This window comes from Saccopteryx leptura, chromosome 1 (genome assembly GCF_036850995.1).
Source record: "Saccopteryx leptura isolate mSacLep1 chromosome 1, mSacLep1_pri_phased_curated, whole genome shotgun sequence".
Lineage (NCBI taxonomy): Eukaryota > Metazoa > Chordata > Mammalia > Chiroptera > Emballonuridae > Saccopteryx > Saccopteryx leptura.
The window spans coordinates 245321104-245339990 of NC_089503.1; the positions used below are offsets into that span (position 1 = coordinate 245321104).

General features: G+C 53.5%; 3 protein-coding genes across 3 annotated transcripts; 2 read left to right on the forward strand and 1 right to left on the reverse strand.

The window, feature by feature from the left end:
• Positions 1–566: 566 nt before the first annotated feature.
• On the forward strand, positions 567–9288 carry SF3A2 (splicing factor 3a subunit 2). The gene is made up of 9 exons (XM_066342967.1): positions 567–702; positions 3523–3685; positions 5199–5270; positions 5990–6036; positions 6545–6654; positions 7666–7715; positions 7795–7935; positions 8284–8352; positions 8469–9288. The coding sequence occupies exons 2-9, from the start codon at positions 3560–3562 to the stop codon at positions 9162–9164; spliced, it is 1311 nt and encodes a 436-aa protein (XP_066199064.1). The 5' UTR covers positions 567–702; positions 3523–3559; the 3' UTR covers positions 9165–9288.
• Positions 9289–9784: 496 nt separating this feature from the next.
• On the forward strand, positions 9785–12882 carry AMH (anti-Mullerian hormone). The gene is made up of 5 exons (XM_066342953.1): positions 9785–10478; positions 11152–11294; positions 11502–11610; positions 11692–11851; positions 11935–12882. Exons 1-5 carry the CDS (start codon positions 10058–10060, stop codon positions 12803–12805), a joined length of 1704 nt encoding a protein of 567 aa, XP_066199050.1. The 5' UTR covers positions 9785–10057; the 3' UTR covers positions 12806–12882.
• A 133-nt stretch (positions 12883–13015) lies between these two features.
• On the reverse strand, positions 13016–17227 carry JSRP1 (junctional sarcoplasmic reticulum protein 1). The gene is made up of 7 exons (XM_066342977.1): positions 17163–17227; positions 16093–16182; positions 15591–15628; positions 15301–15430; positions 14498–14668; positions 13727–13818; positions 13016–13612 (listed from the first exon to the last, which is right to left on the reverse strand). The coding sequence occupies exons 2-7, from the start codon at positions 16136–16138 to the stop codon at positions 13148–13150; spliced, it is 942 nt and encodes a 313-aa protein (XP_066199074.1). The 5' UTR covers positions 16139–16182; positions 17163–17227; the 3' UTR covers positions 13016–13147.
• Positions 17228–18887: the final 1660 nt, after the last annotated feature.

Sequence of the window (18887 nt, forward strand, 5' to 3'; positions counted from 1 at the left end):
AATAAGTTGGACCTGGGTAAAAAAAAAGCATCCCTACGACTGATGGCTCCCTTTAATAAAAAGGACAGGAGAAGTGACCATCTGCTTCTCCACCCCTCCCCCTCTCGCCTCTCGCTTCTCTCTCTCTCTCTCTCTCTCTCTCTCTCGTCCCCTCCCACAGCCATGACTCGAAAGGTTCGAGTAAGTTGGCCCCAGGCGATGGCTCCAAGTCCTTGTCTCAGGCGCTAAAAATAGCTTGGTTGCCAAGCAATGGAGCAGTGGCCCCAGATGGACGGAGCATCACCCTGTGTAGGGGGCTTGATAGGTGGATCCCGCTAGGGGGTGCATGTGGGAGTCTGTCTGCCTCACTGTCTCTCACTTAATTTAAAATTAAATAAAAAGGACAGGAATAGGGAGAGAAAGACGAGCCACACCCCTCCCCGCGAGAACTTGCCTCGCGCCAATTACACCGACCTAAAGGGTTTTTCTAAAACTGGTAGGCATGCGCACTTCGGCTTTCAGCCTTATTCTAGGCCCCGCCCCTTCCCTCGCGCCTCAGTAGTGTCTTGCTCGCGCTTCTGGACGACCGGACATGCGCACTTGGGAGGTTCCGCCCAGTTTGCCTCCGGAAGTGCTTCCTTAGCTAGCGCGGGTTCTGCGCAGAGCTGAGTCGTAGTGGCTGTGGCGACTGAAAAGGCAGCGGGACTGTGGCCTCGGGTGCAGGTGAGGAGCGAGGCAACAGCGGTATCTCCGGATCCTGTCTTCTCTAGAAGGCAGGGAACGTGGGCCAAGGGCGCCTGCAGCCGGGCTGACGTGGGCGGTTGCGTCGCCCACTCCTCGGGAATGTCGGGCCTCTGTCCCGCGTGCACCGCTTCACTTGCTTGGGACTCTCCAAAGACCCGCTGAGATAGGGTCGAGGGTCTCAGCTCCCATAGCGCCTTCTTTGTAACTAAGGACCTCTCCAAGCACTAATTTGAGGCCGTTAGTTGACTGGTTCAGGTTCTTTTTTTTTTTTTAATCTTTTGATTTTAAAGAGATAAAAACATTGATTTGTTCCACTTATATGCATTTGCTGGTTGGCTATTACATGCTCCCTGACGGGGTATGGAACCCCTAACCTTGGCGTTTTGGGTGATTCCCTGACCAATTAACCTACCCCAGTCAGGGTTGAGCCTCAGGAGGTAACGGCAGTTACCTGTTCCAAGCCAACTAAATAATAAATAAGGCCCTAGAGATCGAGTGTCCAGCACCCGCTCGCTGGCCGTATTTCTCCAGCGAAGCCCAGAGGTTAAATGACTTTACCACTAGTCAGACTGCGAACCTGGACCGCTCTTTTTGTATACTCTTTGGCAGCGGAGAAGGAGGAAAAGAAGCTTCAGATAATAATCTGTTTCTTAGATTTAAGGAGATAATAGCCTATTCATATAAAGCTGTCATTCATCCCTGCACCCTCCTTGGCCTTAGAGGCTTCCCTGCTCAATACTTAAAATCTGTCTTTTTACCCTTGTAAATAACCATTCTTTCTGGATGTGTTGCTTTTAGTCTTGGCCTGCTGACTTCCTGCTGTAATTGATGAGGTCTTATTTCAGCCTCCCACCCACTCACTCTAACTTCATCCTCCATACCTGGATATGTTTATTTCATGAACATTATTAGTCACATCATTAGTTCTGTTTTCTGAGACTGAAAATATTGTCCACCGTTATGGCAAGTAAGATGTTCATTTGTGCTGCTTTTCCTATACTGTTCATTTTCCCCAAAAAAGCTAATTAATTTCTTCATTTTTCCTGTTAGCCTGATTTTCTTAAATGTTCCAGCACCTCACACAGCAATAGGTTGCATTTTCCCACAGGTTTTAAATTAATTGATTCTTTTTCTTTCTTTCCCAAGTGGAAATGTTTATCCCAGAATCTGGCATTCTCCGGCTCCACTTTGTTCTGCTTGCTCACCTTACAATGAAGCAGTTATCTTAAAACTTTCTATTAGGGCTCTCCTGGGTTGGCTTCTCTTTTCAATTTGACCACTTTCTCCTCTTCCTTCTGTAAACTCATCTCCTGGTGGTTTTTGAAGAAATCGATTGATGAACTGATTGATTTTGAGTCTTTGGTTATTTGAAAACGGCTTTATTAACCCTCAAAGTTTGGATATAAAATTGAAATTTTGGGTTGAAAATCTACATTGAGACCTGTGAGAGCATTGCTCCTCTTATGAGTTGAGTACTGGTCTGAAGGTTTGGCCTTGTTCTGTCTTTTGATCTTTTATTTCTCTATCTAGTTGAAAATAGTTTTCCTCAGTGGTGTCAAGTTTCATGAGCTATTTATTGAGGATCTTTTTGTTTCAATGGGAAGAATTAGATCCTTTCAGTCCTGGAGCATTTTCTTTTACTTTTTTGATAACATTTATTTCTTTGATAATACTCTCTTCCTTTCTGTTCTTACTCTGAAATTTCATCTAGGTTTTTGCTCTTCTCTTTTTCATTTTCTTGTTCTTCTTTATAAGAGATATGACTCTTATCTGTAAGTGCTGGTATTCAATTGTTTGAATGATCCCGTCTGTACTTTCCAAGGGTTCATTTACGAGGCTGACCTGTGGTATCCTGTTCTAGTTTAATAGTACAGTAACTTCTCTGATAATTAAGTAGGATGTTACCTTCTATTGAGTTCCCATCAAGTTTATTTTTTCTTGGGTGTGTTGTGATTCTTTATGTTTATTATGTGAAGTTACCAGCTCTGCATATGAGACTTATGCTTCTTATCTTGTGAATGTCCCTGCTCAGTGGGCCTGGCAAGGCTCTGGTATTTTCTTTAGAGCATGAGGGACCCCGAGCTGTCAGTGTCTGATAATATTTTCACTCATGCTCTTTCCCCAGAATAGTCTTCTGAAGTTCCCTTGGGCTGGGAGGCCTACAAGCTGGCTGCCTTTTGGGTATGGGGAGGGGCAGCCTGCCTGCTGGTTAGTAGGCAGGTTTTGATGAACTCCCCTCTTTTCAACCTGTCTCTTACCCCCAGCCTGTCAGTTCCTATGTCTCTATTCCAGTTCTTCTGAATAGAAAACATTTCCCTGGGGGGCCAAGGGTACCTGGGCAGGGACCTTCCTCAGGATGTGAACTCTCATTTCATTTAGAGTGGGAGTGCTACCGGGGAGGGATGACATGTGCCATGGGGGGGCAAGTAACCAACAGTTTGGTCTCCAATAGCTACTTTTTAGTACTCTTAATTTGGTGAGCAATTTAGTATTTGCTTGGGTTTGGATTTCCCTGAGCCAGTCAGATTCTCGGCGGGTACTTTTCTCAGCACCACCGGCTTCTATCAATTTAGGAACCATTTAGGAAGAAATGGGGCTTATTCTAGTCCCACAGAAACTGAAGACTGGTTGCATGGGGGTCTTCAGATATAGCAGGAGTTAAGGGTAAAAAAAGGTTGGTGGGGGGCATGGTCTTCTTTCCTGTTTCCTCTGCCAGGCTTGAGACCCCAGGCCCAGGGAGGCCCCTGTGACAGTGCCACATTCTGCAAAGCTCACCACCTCTTCACTTGATCCCTCCAGGTTTCTCTCCAATTGATAAAGCTCCAAATCCCTCACCATGGACTTCCAACATCGCCCTGGGGGCAAAACTGGGAGTGGGGGTGTGGCCTCCTCTTCTGAGAGCAACCGGGACCGCAGGGAGCGCCTCAGGCAGCTGGCCCTGGAGACCATTGACATCAACAAGGTGAAGTAGGGCCAGAGACAGTCCCTTTTACCATGGAACCACATTCCAGATGCTTACACCAGTGCCCTTGAGCAGCTGCCTGGCTTTCTGGGCCTTGGGCTTCTTATCTGTAAACAAGGGAACTTGACCTGAAGCAGCAGGTCTCCACTGCGCACCCAAGATTGTCAGCTGTTGGTGACCCCACATTAGAAGGGTTTTTTACTGTGCAAGCCATTTTGGTTTTGTTTGTTTAATTAACCAGCAGTGTGGAGAATCTCCAATGTGGAGGGCCACAATGGCATTACATGAATTGATATCATTCCAGCCATAGGGAATGAAGGGCAACGTTTTAGTTTAGCCACACAGAGCAGTTGGTAGACCAGTACCCCCATTCTGTGGGGGCCATCCTGGGCGCTGTGGGTTGTCATGCAGCATCCCTGCATGCCCCACCCAATCAATGCCAGGAGCACCCCGAGTCATGATGACCACAGCTGACCCCAGGTGTTGCCCAGTATCCCCTGGGGCAGAGTGGTCCAGATGAGAGGCTGGCTGTCAGTGTGTGGTTCACCTTAGTCTTTAAAATCCTGAAATAGCCTGACCTGTGGTGGCGCAGTGGATCAAGCATCAACCTGGAATGCTGAGGTTCCCAATTCAAAACCCTGGGCTTGCCTGGTCAAGGCACATATGGGAGTTGATGCTTCCTGCTTCCCCCTTCTCTCTCTCTCTCTCTCTTTCCATCTCTCTTCTCTAAAATGAATAAATTTAAAAATTTTTAAATAAAATAAAATTCTGAAATATGTGGGGCCTTTGTATGTGCCAGGCACCGCCAAAACTCAAAGGCCACACTTGTGCAGTTGGTTCTGTTACAGTTGCCATTTTCCAAATGAAGAAACAGTTGTGTGTGGGGGAGTCATTCTCAAAGATTCTAACTCCCTAGGCAGTGGAATTAGAATTTGAACCCCACAACTTTGCTCTGCACTTGGGTTTAGCAGCACTGCCCTGGTTTATGAAAAGTCACCTGTCTGGTGCACAGGACCTGTAAACATGGGTCTCCGTGGCCTTTCCCTTAACCTGTTTACTTATCCTCCTCTGCTTACATCTGCCTTGTGCTGCAGCTCATGGGAGGTTGGCAGGATTTTTGGCCAGATCCCTGCCCTGGACCAAGAGATGGACAACCATCTCTGCCTCTTTCCAGACCCCAAACTGTGACCAGTGTGGGACCAAGGACTCCCAGGGGACCCCTTCTGCTCAGTAGGGGTCAGAGACCAGCAATGTTGACCCTAGGCACTTGCTGTAGATTCAGAGTCAGCCCCCAGTCCTGCTGAAGACTCTGGTGGTCCCACAGCACTGCCCTACCAGACTCCTGCTGAGCCAGTCCCAGGCTTCTAGTCCATCCCAGAACATCTGCCCCAGAGAACAACAGCCACCCCTCCTTCGCCAATCAGGGACAGCCCTGCTTTTCAGGCACTCCATGTGGCAGACGGGGATCATGGTACTTTCTTCCTTAATATGATGGACTGTGTCTTCTTCCCAGGACCCTTATTTCATGAAGAACCACCTGGGCTCGTATGAGTGTAAGCTATGCCTGACACTCCACAACAACGAGGTGAGTTCTCAGTACCCGCTCCCTGCAAGTGCCTTTCCCAATGCCTGCAGACAAGCTCTGAGATAGGACAACCTGCTCTACCCAGTCTCCAGGCTCTTACCTTATTAACCTGACATGTTCATAATGCAGCCGAGGGTGAAGAAGCTGCGATTGAGGCCCTCCAATCACACTTGATCCCCTCACTCACTGAGTGCAGCTTCAAATGTGTCTTTCCAGGAAAGATAGTGGTCACTCATATGAAGGCCGAAACCCCTCTGTCCCCAGCCTTCATCCATCACTCCTGGAACCCGGGGGCCATCACTGCTGTAGATTTGTTGCTTGTCCATTTTCCCTTAATACCGATGTTGCCATTGTTAGACAGGTGAGCACCTGTGAGCACAGGGCATACCTGGGAACATTCAGCATTAGATTTTGAGGTCTAGTGGTGTTTCCTTTAAGTACTGTGAGATCATCCATAGAGTAGTCTGATGAGTACGCACGTTGGAGTCACCATACAGCAGTGAACTGGTCCTGTTTGTCCTTTCCATGTGTTGTAGAACATTCACTTTGTTTTCACATTGTTCACAACTATGGACAGTGCACCATTGAACAGCCTTGTATGTCTTGGTCTCGTTTCTGCACTGTGGACTTTGAGACCCTGCTCCCAGCAGGCAGAAGGGAGAATAAGCCTGGTCAAGGGGCATCCAGGCCTCATCCCTGCTCACTTTGTCCCACTCTAGGGGAGCTACCTCGCACACACCCAGGGAAAAAAGCACCAGACCAACTTGTAAGTATGTGTTTCCCCACCTACCCCCACACCCAGCTTTAAGCCTTGGGCCCCAGGGTCAGGAAGGAGCTGGCACTTCTCTGACATCTGTGAGCCATGCCAGATGATGGTGCAGAGGGGGTCTGGGGCCCGCCCAACCTGTGATCAGAGCATTGAGCCCTGCATGAGTAAGTAGGTGTGCCTGCTTAGGTGTGAGGGGAGAAACAGGCCATGCTCTTTCCCTAGCAACAGTGAGGGTACTATAAACATAGAGAGGTTTGGGGTTGTCAGAAAGCTCCTTAATAAGGGTTGGTGGGAAATGTGATGAAAAGAGAAAGATGCCTGTGGCAGTCCAATCCATTTTCATTCAAAGCCTAGGACCCCCATCTGATACCCCCAACCCTCTCACTAAGCAGAGACTCTCCAAGGTCAGTGTGGGGGCAGGATGGCTCCTAGCACCTGGCCCTGTGACCTTGGCAGCATGTGTTTGTGTGAAGGGGCTGCATCGCTGTCTCCGTCCCATCTGCAGGGCCCGGCGAGCAGCCAAGGAGGCCAAGGAGGCCCCCGCCCAGCCGGCGCCAGAGAAGGTCAAGGTGGAAGTGAAGAAGTTTGTGAAGATCGGCCGCCCAGGTTACAAAGGTAAGTCTGTCTAGGGGTATGCTGGCCCACAGCTGGCATGAGAAAGCGTGAGTCTTTTGGCCAGGACCCCAGACCCATCCCTAAGCCATATACACACTGTTGTTCACTGGCCTTCACTTGGCCACACCTCTCACTGCTTTCAAGGACCACCCAACTCATCTGGGTCCCATCTTCCCAACATGAACTTCTCAGACATGACCACGAGTATGCTGTGTTGCCTGTGTACAACACCGCATTGTCAGGGTGTTGTGGGAACTTGTAATTCTTTGCACTCCTAGTGAAGTTGAGTGGTGTATGGGAGGGGCGGCGAGCCTGTCATGTCCCTTTCCTGTGAGCTTGGGACTGGGTTGTGGCTCCTCTTAACCTGAAGAAAAAGTAGAATGGGAGAATAAAGGTCTGTATTAGTTGCAGCTTTTTCAGTAGGACCCTCACAGGAAAGAGGGTTCTGGGTTACCCAGTTGGAACTTAGGGGACTGTATTCTAACAAAAGGTAGGAGTGTCTTGTGTGTGACTGTCATTGCAATTAGGACACAGCATGCAAAGGCCTTGGGACAGACCCACTTACAAACCAGGGTCACAATGGCAGGATCCACGTGGTCCTACCAAAGATTTTTTTGCCTGTGATAGGCAGTCATGAATGTAGCAGGGAGAAGCTGGAGGATTAATGGAGTTTGTTTGACATGCCCCAGAGCTGTGTGAATAGCCTGGAAGTCACAGGGCTCTAATGGGAAGGGCGCCCTCTCCTGGCTGCAGGTGTGCAGGCCTCACTTGCCCCACACATCTGGAGCCTTCTGTATTCAGTTCCTGTTCAGTGCTTTCCCAGGCTTCGGTTCAAGGTAACACAGAGCCATTCTGCCACCACCTGTGTGGTCTTGGGCAGGTGGCACCTATAGATAGCACAGAGTCCTCATAGGCCTGGGTGATGCCCTACAGCCAGGTGACCTCCCTTGGGGTTCTGAGTTCTGGGAGGACATTGAGCTGGCCTAGACCTGAGACCCTCATGTGTTACAGTGACCAAGCAGAGGGATACAGAGATGGGCCAACAGAGCCTCCTCTTCCAGGTGAGATAAGGCCCAACACCCAATCGTGAGGGGAGGGGTTCCTGGAAGACAGTGCTGCTACTTGGATGTGTTTTTGCAGATTGACTATCCCGAGATTGCTGATGGCATCATGCCACGCCACCGTTTCATGTCTGCATATGAGCAGAGGATCGAGCCCCCAGACCGTCGCTGGCAGTATCTGCTGATGGCTGCCGAGCCCTACGAGACCATTGCCTTCAAGGTAGCTTGTGCTCCCCACTCCAGGAGTGCCCTTCCCAAAAGGGCCTTGTTTCTGGGGTGGGAAAGGCCATCCTGAGGTAGTGCCTACCAAGAGTGGAGCTCCTGTTTGTCCACCAGTGACATGCCTCTGCCAGCTGGTCAGGATTCTTTGATGGTGTCTCATGCCTAGGCAGATACTGGTGAACAAAATAGCATAACCCATGGCCTTCCTAGAGTGATGGGGTTACTAAGCAGCAGAGCTGTAATGGAAGCCATGTCTGATACCCCCCAGATCAAGCCCTGTCCCCTCAAAGGGCTTCCCCTGTCTGGGTCTGCTCTAATTCTGACCCCATCTCAACCCCCTCGGCAGGTGCCAAGCAGGGAGATTGACAAGGCTGAGGGCAAGTTTTGGACTCACTGGAACAGGGAAACCAAGCAGGTAAGTTGCTCTAGGTCCAGGCAATTCCAGGACCCCCCCCTGGAGGCTGCCCTGGCCATCCTGTTGCCCCACCCAAGGCTGCTTATAGCTTCCACTTAGCTTTTCTGTTTTTCTAGTTCTTCCTTCAGTTCCACTTTAAGATGGAAAAGCCACCTGCCCCACCAAGCCTCCCTGCTGGACCTCCTGGGGTGAAGCGACCACCACCCCCACTGATGAATGGTTTGCCTCCACGGCCACCACTGCCTGAGTCTTTGCCTCCGCCCCCACCAGGAGGCCTGCCTCTGCCCCCCATGCCACCCAGTGGGCCTGCACCTTCAGGGCCTCCGGGCCCTCCCCAGCTACCCCCACCAGCTCCCGGGGTTCACCCACCGGCACCAGTGGTCCACCCACCAACATCTGGGGTCCACCCTCCAGCTCCTGGGGTTCATCCCCCAGCACCAGTGGTCCACCCCCCAACATCTGGGGTCCATCCCCCTGCTCCTGGTGTTCACCCTCCAGCCCCAGGAGTCCACCCTCCCCCATCTGCTGGAGTCCACCCCCAGACCACAGGGGTCCACCCACCAGCTTCTTCAGTCCACCCCCAGGCCCCAGGGGTCCATCCTCCAGCTCCTGGGATTCACCCTCAGCCTCCTGGGGTCCACCCCCCTCCTCCTGGGGTTCATCCTCCAGCTCCTGGGGTCCACCCTCAGCCCCCTGGTGTTCACCCCTCCAATCCTGGGGTCCACCCCCCAGCTCCCATGCCCCCAATGCTGAGGCCCCCGCTGCCCTCCGAGGGCCCTGGGAACATTCCACCCCCTCCCCCGGCTAATTGAAAAGCTGCCCCCTTTTTCTACAAGTCGGCTTTGCTGTTTTCCTGTTTTTTCTCCCTGATCAGTTTGGTGTTTTTGTAGAGGGCTGTGCCATGTCCTCAGATCTAATTAAACAGCCTCCCAGCCACCTGAGTGCACTGCTGTGTCAGTGGGTGGCAGGGCACTGTGGGGTGGCCTCTCCACAACGTGTGGAAGCGGTTCAGGGTCAGGCTTTAAGACTGTTCCACCAGGACACTGGTGGGTGGCCCATTGTGTCAGCTGTGTCCTGGAGACTGCAGGATGGAGGGCAGACTGCCAGCTGAGCAGCACTGGGTATGGGATCCATCCTGTGGGGGAATAGCAAAGCAGAGGATGCTTTTTTTGTCCTTGGAGTCTTCAGGCCAAGATGCCTGTGTTCCTGTTACCCCTTGGTTTTCCAGGGGCAAGGTGAATGGGCAGGAGACTTAGGGAGCCCCACCTGAGTCTGGAGGCCAGGCCCACCCTCCTGGTAGTCTGAATACACTTAGATAACTGATGTCTTTCAGGGCCTGGCTATGCTCAGGGAGGAGGCTCTGCCCCTTTGCCATCCTCTAGTCTAGACCCAACTCCACAGCTGTTGATGTTTGGTCCATCTGGGCTAGTCACTCCCTGCTCAAATTCCCACTCCCATCTCCAGAGGGAAACCTCAAGGACAGTTGGACAAATCGGTCCCAGGCCATATTTTCTATCACTGGTGGGAAGGAGATAGGCAGCTGGGGCAGAACAGAAGGGGCTTTGAGAAGGTCCAGGCTTGCAGAAGGGCTCAGGCACTGGCCCCCAAGGTCACATCCTGGGAGGCAATAGGGGCTGTCCTCCAGCACAAACACACTCAGCTCACCCATAAAAGCAGGGTGGCCCAGCCCCTTGCAGTTCCCAGGATGTGGGCTGCACCTCTCTCTAGACTGGTCCTGGTGCTGTGGGTGATGGGAACCCTGCTGGGAGGTGGGATCCCCAGAGAAGAAGCCTTGCCTGTGAAGCCTACAGACACCAGGGGTCTTATTTTCCACCAAGACTGGGGCTGGCCTCCAAGCAGCCAGCAAGACCCCCTGTGTCTGGTGACGCTGGGTGGAGGTGGCAATGGCAGCATCACCCCCCTGCGGGTGGTGGGAACACTGAGGGACTACGAGCAGGTCTTCCTGGAGGTCGTGCATCAGGCCCACTGGGGGCCCCGTGACCTGGCCACCTTTGGGATCTGCACCCCCAGCCATGAACACTCTGCCCTGCCCTCTCTGCAGTGGCTTCAAGTGTGGCTGGGGGAGCCACAGGGGCGGCAGCTGGTTATCCTACACCTGGAGAAAGGTATGTGAAGCCCAATAGCTAAGGCTGGGCAGGATACCCCACTGTGGTCCTCTTTCCCATTACATGATGATCATTATTCTCTCAAAACCCTAGGTCCCTCCCTTGCTTGGAGATGTTGAGGACTATGGCCCTGCTCCTTTGGGTTGGGCTGTGAGTCTACAGCCTGGGAGGTGTGTGCCTTTTGCCTTGTCTGGAGCTGGAAGTCTTCAATGAATTCCCACTCCCACACCACTCCTCCTGTAGTGCCTGGGAAGGTTCCCACTCCAGGAAGGAGGCAGTGAGGGTGGTCAGCCATCCTAAATGTCCAGTAGAGGCGTGTCCCTCCTACAAGTAGGCATCCTGGAGTAAGGGGTGCCCTCTCCCAGGAGCCACTGACCTCAGATGCAAGGAAGGGGCTGCCCAGGTGTCGTGTGGGCCTCTGTCCAGGAGATCCCCAGGCCTAGAGACCTCAAAGGTTCAGGGATAACAGGCAGGAGCCCCACCACCCACTCTATCAGTATTACCCATGTCCCAGCAAGGTCCTGTCCCTGGTGTTTAGGAGTGTCACACCTCTCCCACTAGTGTCCCAAGGCTCCCAGTGGGGTACAGCTCTCCTTACCTGAAGAACAGGTTTGAGTGAGAGCCTCAGGCTTCAGTGGCTCAGCTGTTCCCCTTCCCCATTATCCTGGCCTAGTGACCTGGGAGCCAACACCCTCACTGAGTTTCCAGGAGCCTCCATCTGGAGAAATCAGCCCCGGGGAACTGGCGCTGCTAGTGCTGTACCCCGGACCTGGCCCGGAGGTCACTGTAACAGGCGCTGGTCTGCTGGGCACCCAGGTACTAAGGTTGAGTTGGGCATTCCCCCACCCCCAGCAGCCCTCACCCATAGCAAAAGAGGAGGTTTTTTGTTTGTTTAACAGTCTGCATTCCAGGGAAAGGCTCCAGGTGTCCAGGGTAGAAAGTGGAAGGGGTGGTAAGGGCAGGGAGAGAGGGCTGGTGGCATCCTGCGCCCCGGCCCAATAGGCTGAGCCTCCGTCTCCTCAGAGTGTCTGCTTATCCCGGGATACCAGTTACCTGGCGCTGCCTGTGGACAAGCCTGCGGGGGCCTGGCACGGCCTGGGTCTCGCCCTAAACCTGCAGCACCGCGGAGACGGTATGCTGGGCAGAGAGGGAGCGGGAGGGTGAGGCTACCCTAGGCCCCAGCCCCTGATTCAGCCGGGTACCTTCCCTTCAGGTGCTCCCCTGAGCACCGCCCAGTTACAGACTCTGCTGTTCCGCGCTGACTCCCACTGTTTCACGCGGATGACCCCAGTCCTGCTCCTGCTGCCGGGGCCCGGGCCCACACCCATGCCTGCACACGGTCAGCTGAATACGATGACCTTCCCGTCGCCCAAGTACGTGCAAACTGAGCCCAGGGGCGCGGGGATGTGGGGAGGGCTGAGCCTCGCGCCCACACTCTGTCCCCTTCACCGTCTAGTATGACCCTGGAGCCTGAGGAGCAACCACCCAGTACCGACCCCTTCCTGGAGACGCTCACGCGCCTGGTGCGCACACTACGGGGGGCCCCGGCCCAAGCTTCAACGCTGCGCCTGGCCCTGGACCCTGCCGCGCTGGCCGGCTTCGGACAGGGCCTGGTCAATCTGTCGGACCCCAAGGCTCTGGAGCGCCTGCTTGACGGAGAAGAACCCCTACTGCTGCTGCTGTCGTCTGCTGCTGCTGCCACCGCCGGGGACTCCACGTCACTGCAGGACCCTGTGTCTTCGCCTTGGGCGGCGGACCTGGAGCGCCGTGTGGCCGCAGAGCTGCAAGCGACTGCCGCTGAGCTGGGCAGCCTCCCAGGGTTGCCTCCCGCCGCCCCACCGCTGCTGGCACGCCTGCTCACGCTGTGCCCCAGGGAAAAGGGAGACTCAGGAGGCCTAGGCGGCCCGCTGCGCCCACTGCTGCTGCTAAAGGCGCTGCAGGGTCTGCGCGCCGAGTGGCGCGGGAGGGAGTGGAGCGGGTCCACGCGGACACAGCGCAGCGCGGAGGCCGGGGCCGCAGACGGGCCATGCGCGCTGCGCGAGCTGAGCGTGGACCTGCGCGCCGAGCGCTCTGTGCTCATCCCCGAGATGTACCAGGCTAATAACTGCCAGGGCTCGTGCGGCTGGCCGCAGTCAGACCGCAACCCGCGCTATGGCAACCACGTGGTGCTGCTGCTCAAGATGCAGGCCCGTGGGGCTTCCCTGACGCGCCCGCCCTGCTGCGTGCCCACGGCCTACACCAGCAAGCTACTAATCACGCTTTCTGAGGAGCGTATCACCGCGCACCACATGCCCAACATGGTGGCCACAGAGTGCGGCTGCCGGTAACCTTGGACCACGCCCCGACTGGCGCACCTGTCCATATTTATTCGGACTTCAATCATCACGCCAATAAAGACCACAAGCACGTACGTGGCTGAGGTGTCCGTGTATGTTTGGGGGCAAGTGGGGCCCTCTAGCACTCAGGGCTGGGTCATTCGGGTTGGCACTGCTTACCCCCTATGCCACCCTCCAAACTGAAGTCTTGTCCCGGTCATTTAGACCCCGGCGGGTTCCAGGATTGAGGTGCAAAGGAGTAGGCTATATGGGGGTCGCTGCACTTGCTTTATTTTCCTAGAACCCGGGATCGAGAAAAGGTTCTGGGATTTCGGCTCAGGATCTAGGTCCAGCTCAGTCCCGACCCCTGCTGGTGCGGTGCTTCTGACCACCGGGAGGCCAGTCCTCCGCGTTGGGCCGCCGGGAGGCCCAGGACTGCCTCTTTCGGTGCTCATGGTCTCTGGAGTCCCGCGCCCACGGCCTGTAGCTCGCTTTGCGTTCTTTCAAGCGCCTGGGTAGGGCTTCCTGGGGCTTCCTGGAGGCCTGTGGCTTCTCCGGCTTCCGAGGTCTCTCCTCCTTCCGCAATCTCTCCTTTCGTGATCTCTCCTTTCGCGACCTCTCCTCCTTCCGCGGCTTCTCCTTCTGTAGCCTCTTCCTGGGTGCTCCGTGGTCGAGGGGCGAGCTCTCCTCCCCAGCAGCCTCCTCAGGCTCCCCTTCCTCCATTTCTGCAGCCTCCTCGCTCCTTGAAACCGCAGTGTTCTCTGTCTGCACTTGGGGCGCAGAGGGTCCCGGTGTGGGTGCCCAGGCCACAGGCTTCAGCTGCAACGCAGACCATGCGTGGTGATGGGATCAGCGCAAACCCACTCCACAGGCCCAGGCCCTTTCCTCCAATTGAGGGTCCAGTCGCCCGCAGTCATTGAAGGAAATGCTTACCGGGGGCGACGCTGGCTTTTTTGGTGCTGAGCTTGATGGGACCCATGGCTCACGGACAGGTGCAGGAGTGTCCGCCTCCCCAACCATGACATCTACGAGTGGATGGGAGGGGGTGAAAATCAGCCTGCGCCTTAGAGCTTGACCACACCATCCACCTAGCCCTCACAGCTAAAGCTCTCCCTGGGAACAGGCGAAGGGGACCCGCCGATTCCACCCCATACTGGGAGGCTGGGCTGGATCCCTTCGAGCCCTTGGAAGAAATTCCGGGTCCCCGCTTCTGCAGGCTCCCCATTCCCTCCAAATCTTCCTTCTTCGGGTTGCAAAAAGACAGGTCATGTTTTTCCGCGGGCTGCATGAGCCCCCTGGAGCGCAAGGAAGGCTTACACCACCTAATGGGGAGAGCACCCACACGGTCCATCCTGGGCATGCAAGATCCATGGCGGGAAATGTGCACAGTGGAGGGACGTGCACTAAGATCCATACTGGTAAGGGAAGGCTCTCCCCCACCCACTCCGCTGCAAGGTCCCTAGTGGGGGGACAGGAAGGAGGCACGAAAACTCGTCCTGACAAGAGGGACACAGGCCCGACCTTGGAGGTGCACGGTCGGTGCCTAAACAGGATGCACAAATGGGAAGGGAGAGGAAGACCCCGCCGAAGGTCAATGCTAGGAATAAAGGAGCGCGCAAGGCGGGAGAGGGGAGTGATGTGGAGCTGTCTGTGGCGGGGTGGGGTGGGGTATACAAGACCCTGACCCTGGGGGCACAGGCTCACCGCGACACAACTGGAAGGCCGAGCCTAGCAGCGCCACCAGCGAAGCGAGCACCAGGCATTTGTTGAGCGACATGTCTCCCCAAGGCAGCTCCTCGCTCAGCGCTGGAGGAGGGGGCGGTGGCTGCAGGGGCGGTGCAGCCTGCGCCTTCTTGCGTGCCGGACTCCGCGGGGCTTCAGAAGCAAATGTGGGGCTCTAAGAGGCCGACTTGCACCCTAAACTAAGCTCAGCCCTGCGTTGCTGTGCGCCCCTGTGCAGGGGAACTAAGTTTGGCAGCTTCACTGTAATGCCAAGAATATTCTAGATAATTAGCTGAAGCTTAATAGCACCTTAGCTAGTGTTATCATGAATTAGCAGAGGCTCCCAGACCTTTTAGTTACTGCCTATGACACCTGGACACCACTCAGCCAGGAGCGCGTATCTCAGCATCCTTTCCACCCAGGTCCACAGACCCAGCCCAGGACCTATTTCCCTTGTCAGCCCATCCCCATCTCCAGAGGCTGATTAAGGTCGGTTGAAGCCCCGGGCACAGAAGAAAATATTGGGCCCCTTAGAGAAGAGAGAGAGACAGGGAAAATAAAAATATATGCTAACCATATTTTTAAATAAATAAAAAATATTATGTACTATTAATGTTAAAATTGCACATATGAAACCAAACTTCATGTCATTAGAAAAAAGTGTAAAGTTGGGGTTTTGCGGGGCCCTTCAGAAGTCTGGGCCCAGGGTGCACACACCCGGTGAGCCCACCGTTAAATCCACTTCTGCCCACCCCTCACTTCACCCCTGCCTCCTGCAAACCGACTTGCTCCTGCTTTCAGCCTCTCCTTGCTGGGTCCTGGGGCCACTTTGGCCACATACTCCTTTTCTGTCTTCTTGGGCCTGTTATCCACTCTGCCAGCAGGGCTATCCTCAGCCTCTTGCTCCTGAGAATCCTGTGGAGAGTTGTCAGTCATCTTGGATATTTCCTTCTTCTTTTTCTTCCGAGGGAGTCCAAGATGTTCCCATGGGCTACAGAAACCCACCCTCCATGGCTATTGTGTCCCGGACTCCAGAGGAGTCCTGGGCTGAAACCCAAGGGCCCAGGTTACTCACGTGGGGCCAAGTGCTGGAGTCAGCCAGTCTGGGTGTCACTGTTAGTGGGAAAAGGGGAAAACTCAAGGTTGTGGGGTCGCCAGGCCAATCCTATCCTTCCCAGGGCTCTGCTGGGTGAGGGGCAGGTATTTGCTTCCACTTTACAGACTGGAAAGGAGACAGTCTGAGAGGCAGCCTTGCCCAAAGGCACACAGCACTTTCCTGGCAGGCTGGGATTGGAACCCTGACCTGTGTGGCCAAGCCCCTCCTCTTTTTTTGGGCGGGGGGGGGGGGGGATGCTCCTAATAGACCCCTGAGGCAACAGTGGGCCAGAGGTGGGAAACAGAAGCAGTTTAAGCCAATGTAAGAGTCCAAGTCCTGGTCTCTGAAGGTGAGCCACCTTGCTCATCCGTAGAATGGGGGTGTGTGCTTCATCCTGCCAGCACCCTGGGGAGGATATCTCAAGCCCTGTTCTCCCAGAGCCTGCCTGGGCAGGGATCAGCCAGTGCAAAGAGGTTCTCACCTGCCTGGCAGCTACCTAGGCCTGCATCTGGCTCCTCCAAGGCCATGGTTGTCAAGGAGATGTCTGAGAAGCAACCCGTCCAGACTTGAGCTGGAAGTAGGGAAGGGATGAGAAAGAGGCATCTTGCATTTACCGAGCCAGGCTGAGGGACTGGGCCTGACCTGGCAAGGCAAGGGCTCTGAGTACATGTATTACCCAGCCTTGGTAAATTCACTTGGCAAATTCAGACTCACACAGAGCATGGCCCAGGCACCCTCCCTGACCCCCACATGCCTGCCTTAGGACTCCTCCCAATCACCCAGCCTCCTTGGGGCCCCAGCATTCCTGAGCACACAGAGGCTGCTGTGGCCCTGAAAGGGCTGGGACCCACTCAAAGTCACAAAGATATGAGTAAAGAGCCCAAAGCAGAATCTAGGCCCAGGGTCAGCTCATGTTCTCTGAGACTAGGGACTATTTTTATCCAGTGCCCAACCCCGTGGGACAGGCCAGCATGGGGCCTATCCCCTTCCAGGCCTTTGCCCCCACAGGTTTCCCCTTTGGACCATTCTCATCTGCCACACCTGGCAACCAGTTCCTCCCTGGCCCCATAAATCTAGGAGCACAAGTTCCAGCAGCTACGACCAGCCTCACTCTAGCCACAACAGGAAGGGGAAGGATAAGGGGAGTCCTGGGGGCCTCTCTATCCCAACATTGGGGTTTTTGTCTCCTCTCACTGTCTCTGCTCCCACAGGGCAGAGAAAGAAAGTGAGGCTGGGACATAGGCATTGGCTAGGGGTCGTGCAGAGCTCGAGGTCAAACCCAAGTCTGTCAGCTTCTCAAAACCCTACTTTTGAGGTCTCCAGTGCCTCTGGCTGCCTGTGTTAGTGTGTGTTCCATCGCTAGGCAGAAAGGTGACCCTCTCTGGGGCTGGAGCAGGGCAGTGGGGGTGCCCAATGGGGAGAAGATGTGTAACCCTAGGTGAGTAAGGTGGCAGTCACAAGAGTTAGGGACTGCCATGAACCTCAGAAACACCCTTTCCAGCCCCCTAGGGATCCCCACCTCTGCCCAGGCCTCCCCCTGGCCCCACTTACTCCACAGCCGCCACGCTGGGCCTGCTGGACAGGATGGAGGGTGGCCGCTGAGAGACAGCAACAGGTGTCCAAAGGCAGCGGGATGGGCCAATCAGCTCTGCGGCTGGAGCTAAAGGAGGAGGAGGGTCAGGCACAGCTGGTGTGTTCCCCCGCTTGCAGGAGGGCCAGGCATTGGCCAAGGGGTGACCCACCCCTGCTTCAACATAAAATCACTGTCAGGCTGGCCATGGTGACGCTGGAAATGTTACTTCCTGTGCTGAGCATCAGTAAAAGGGGCTCTGGAGTGAGAGCCCTACAAAAGATGGTGCCCTTATCTTCTCTCAAGGATTCTGTCAGTAAGCCTTTATGAAGGACTGGTTGTGTGTCACCCCACAGCTGGCATGTCCTGAGGAGCCCAGGGACAACAGGGAGAGCTTCCTGAAGGACACAAATACTGTGGGAAATCTGAGCTCTGCTGGCTGGCATGGGCAAGGCACCAACCCAGAAGCCTCAGTTTCCTCCTCCCAGGGGAGCAGTGAGGTCAAAATGAGTTATTCTGTACTAACCACTGGATAACTGTTGGCTGTATCACGTGACCCAGTCACACCTGCACAGTTTTGTTTAATCCATCCATCATCAACCATCCACCACCCAGCCAGATGGGAAATTATTTTGAAAAACACATTTTTTTTCAAAAAGTAACAGCTTTATTAAGATACAATTCACATATCATACAGTATATTCTTTGAAAGTGTACAATTCAATGGTGTTTAGTACATTTGTACAGTTCTGCCACCATTGCCTCTATCTAATTCCAGAACATTTTGTCACTCCAGAAAGAAACCCCATCCCTATTAGCAACTCCTCCATCTCCCCTAGCCCCTGGCAAGCACTAAGCCAGTGTCTCTGTGGATTTACCTGTTTTGGATATTTAACATAAACAGGATCACATACTGTGTGGCCTTTTGTGTCTGCCTATATAAATGTATAAAGTATAAGCACAGATATTAAAAATATACACAGATTTAAGGAAATAGTAAAGAAATTATTGGCTAGTGCTAACTTGGAAGAAGTTACAATGAGGCAGATTTGCAAAAAATGGTTTATGAAAATTATCTTGCTTATGATTTAACTGAAAGAAAAGGTTTCATAAAACTGTTAAAGAGCTGGCCCTGACTGGTTAGCTCAGTTAGAGCATTGTCCCAAAATGCCAACACTGCAAATTTGATCCCAGTCAGGGTACACATGGAAAGCAAACAATGAATGCATAAATAAGTGGAATGACAAATGAATGCTTCTCTCTCTCTCTCTCTCTCCCTCTTTCTCTCTCCCTCTTTTCCCCCTTTCCTCCCTCTGTCTTGCCAATCAATTAAAAAAATGTTAAAGAGATAATTTCTTGAGCTAGAGGAGAGAGACAGATGACTTGTTCTATGAATTTAAAGATCTCATTTACATTATACAAGCAGAGAATGTATTTTCTTTTCTAAATCTTTGCAAGCATTGTGTTGGTTGAGTTGACTACTGACTTTCTGATTTTGAGAGTTACATAAATTTGAGTTTGTCATTTTAAATTGCATTTCTATGTAATTTTTAGTTTAAAATTTTGCATGACTGTAATTGTTCCCTACTTTTATAGTTGTATTTAGTACATTTTGGATTTCTTTATATAAGGCCATAGGTTCTTGAACTGTTGTTTTTAGTGCAGTTAAAATGAGCTTAAGACCTACTTTTAATCAAATGGAACAA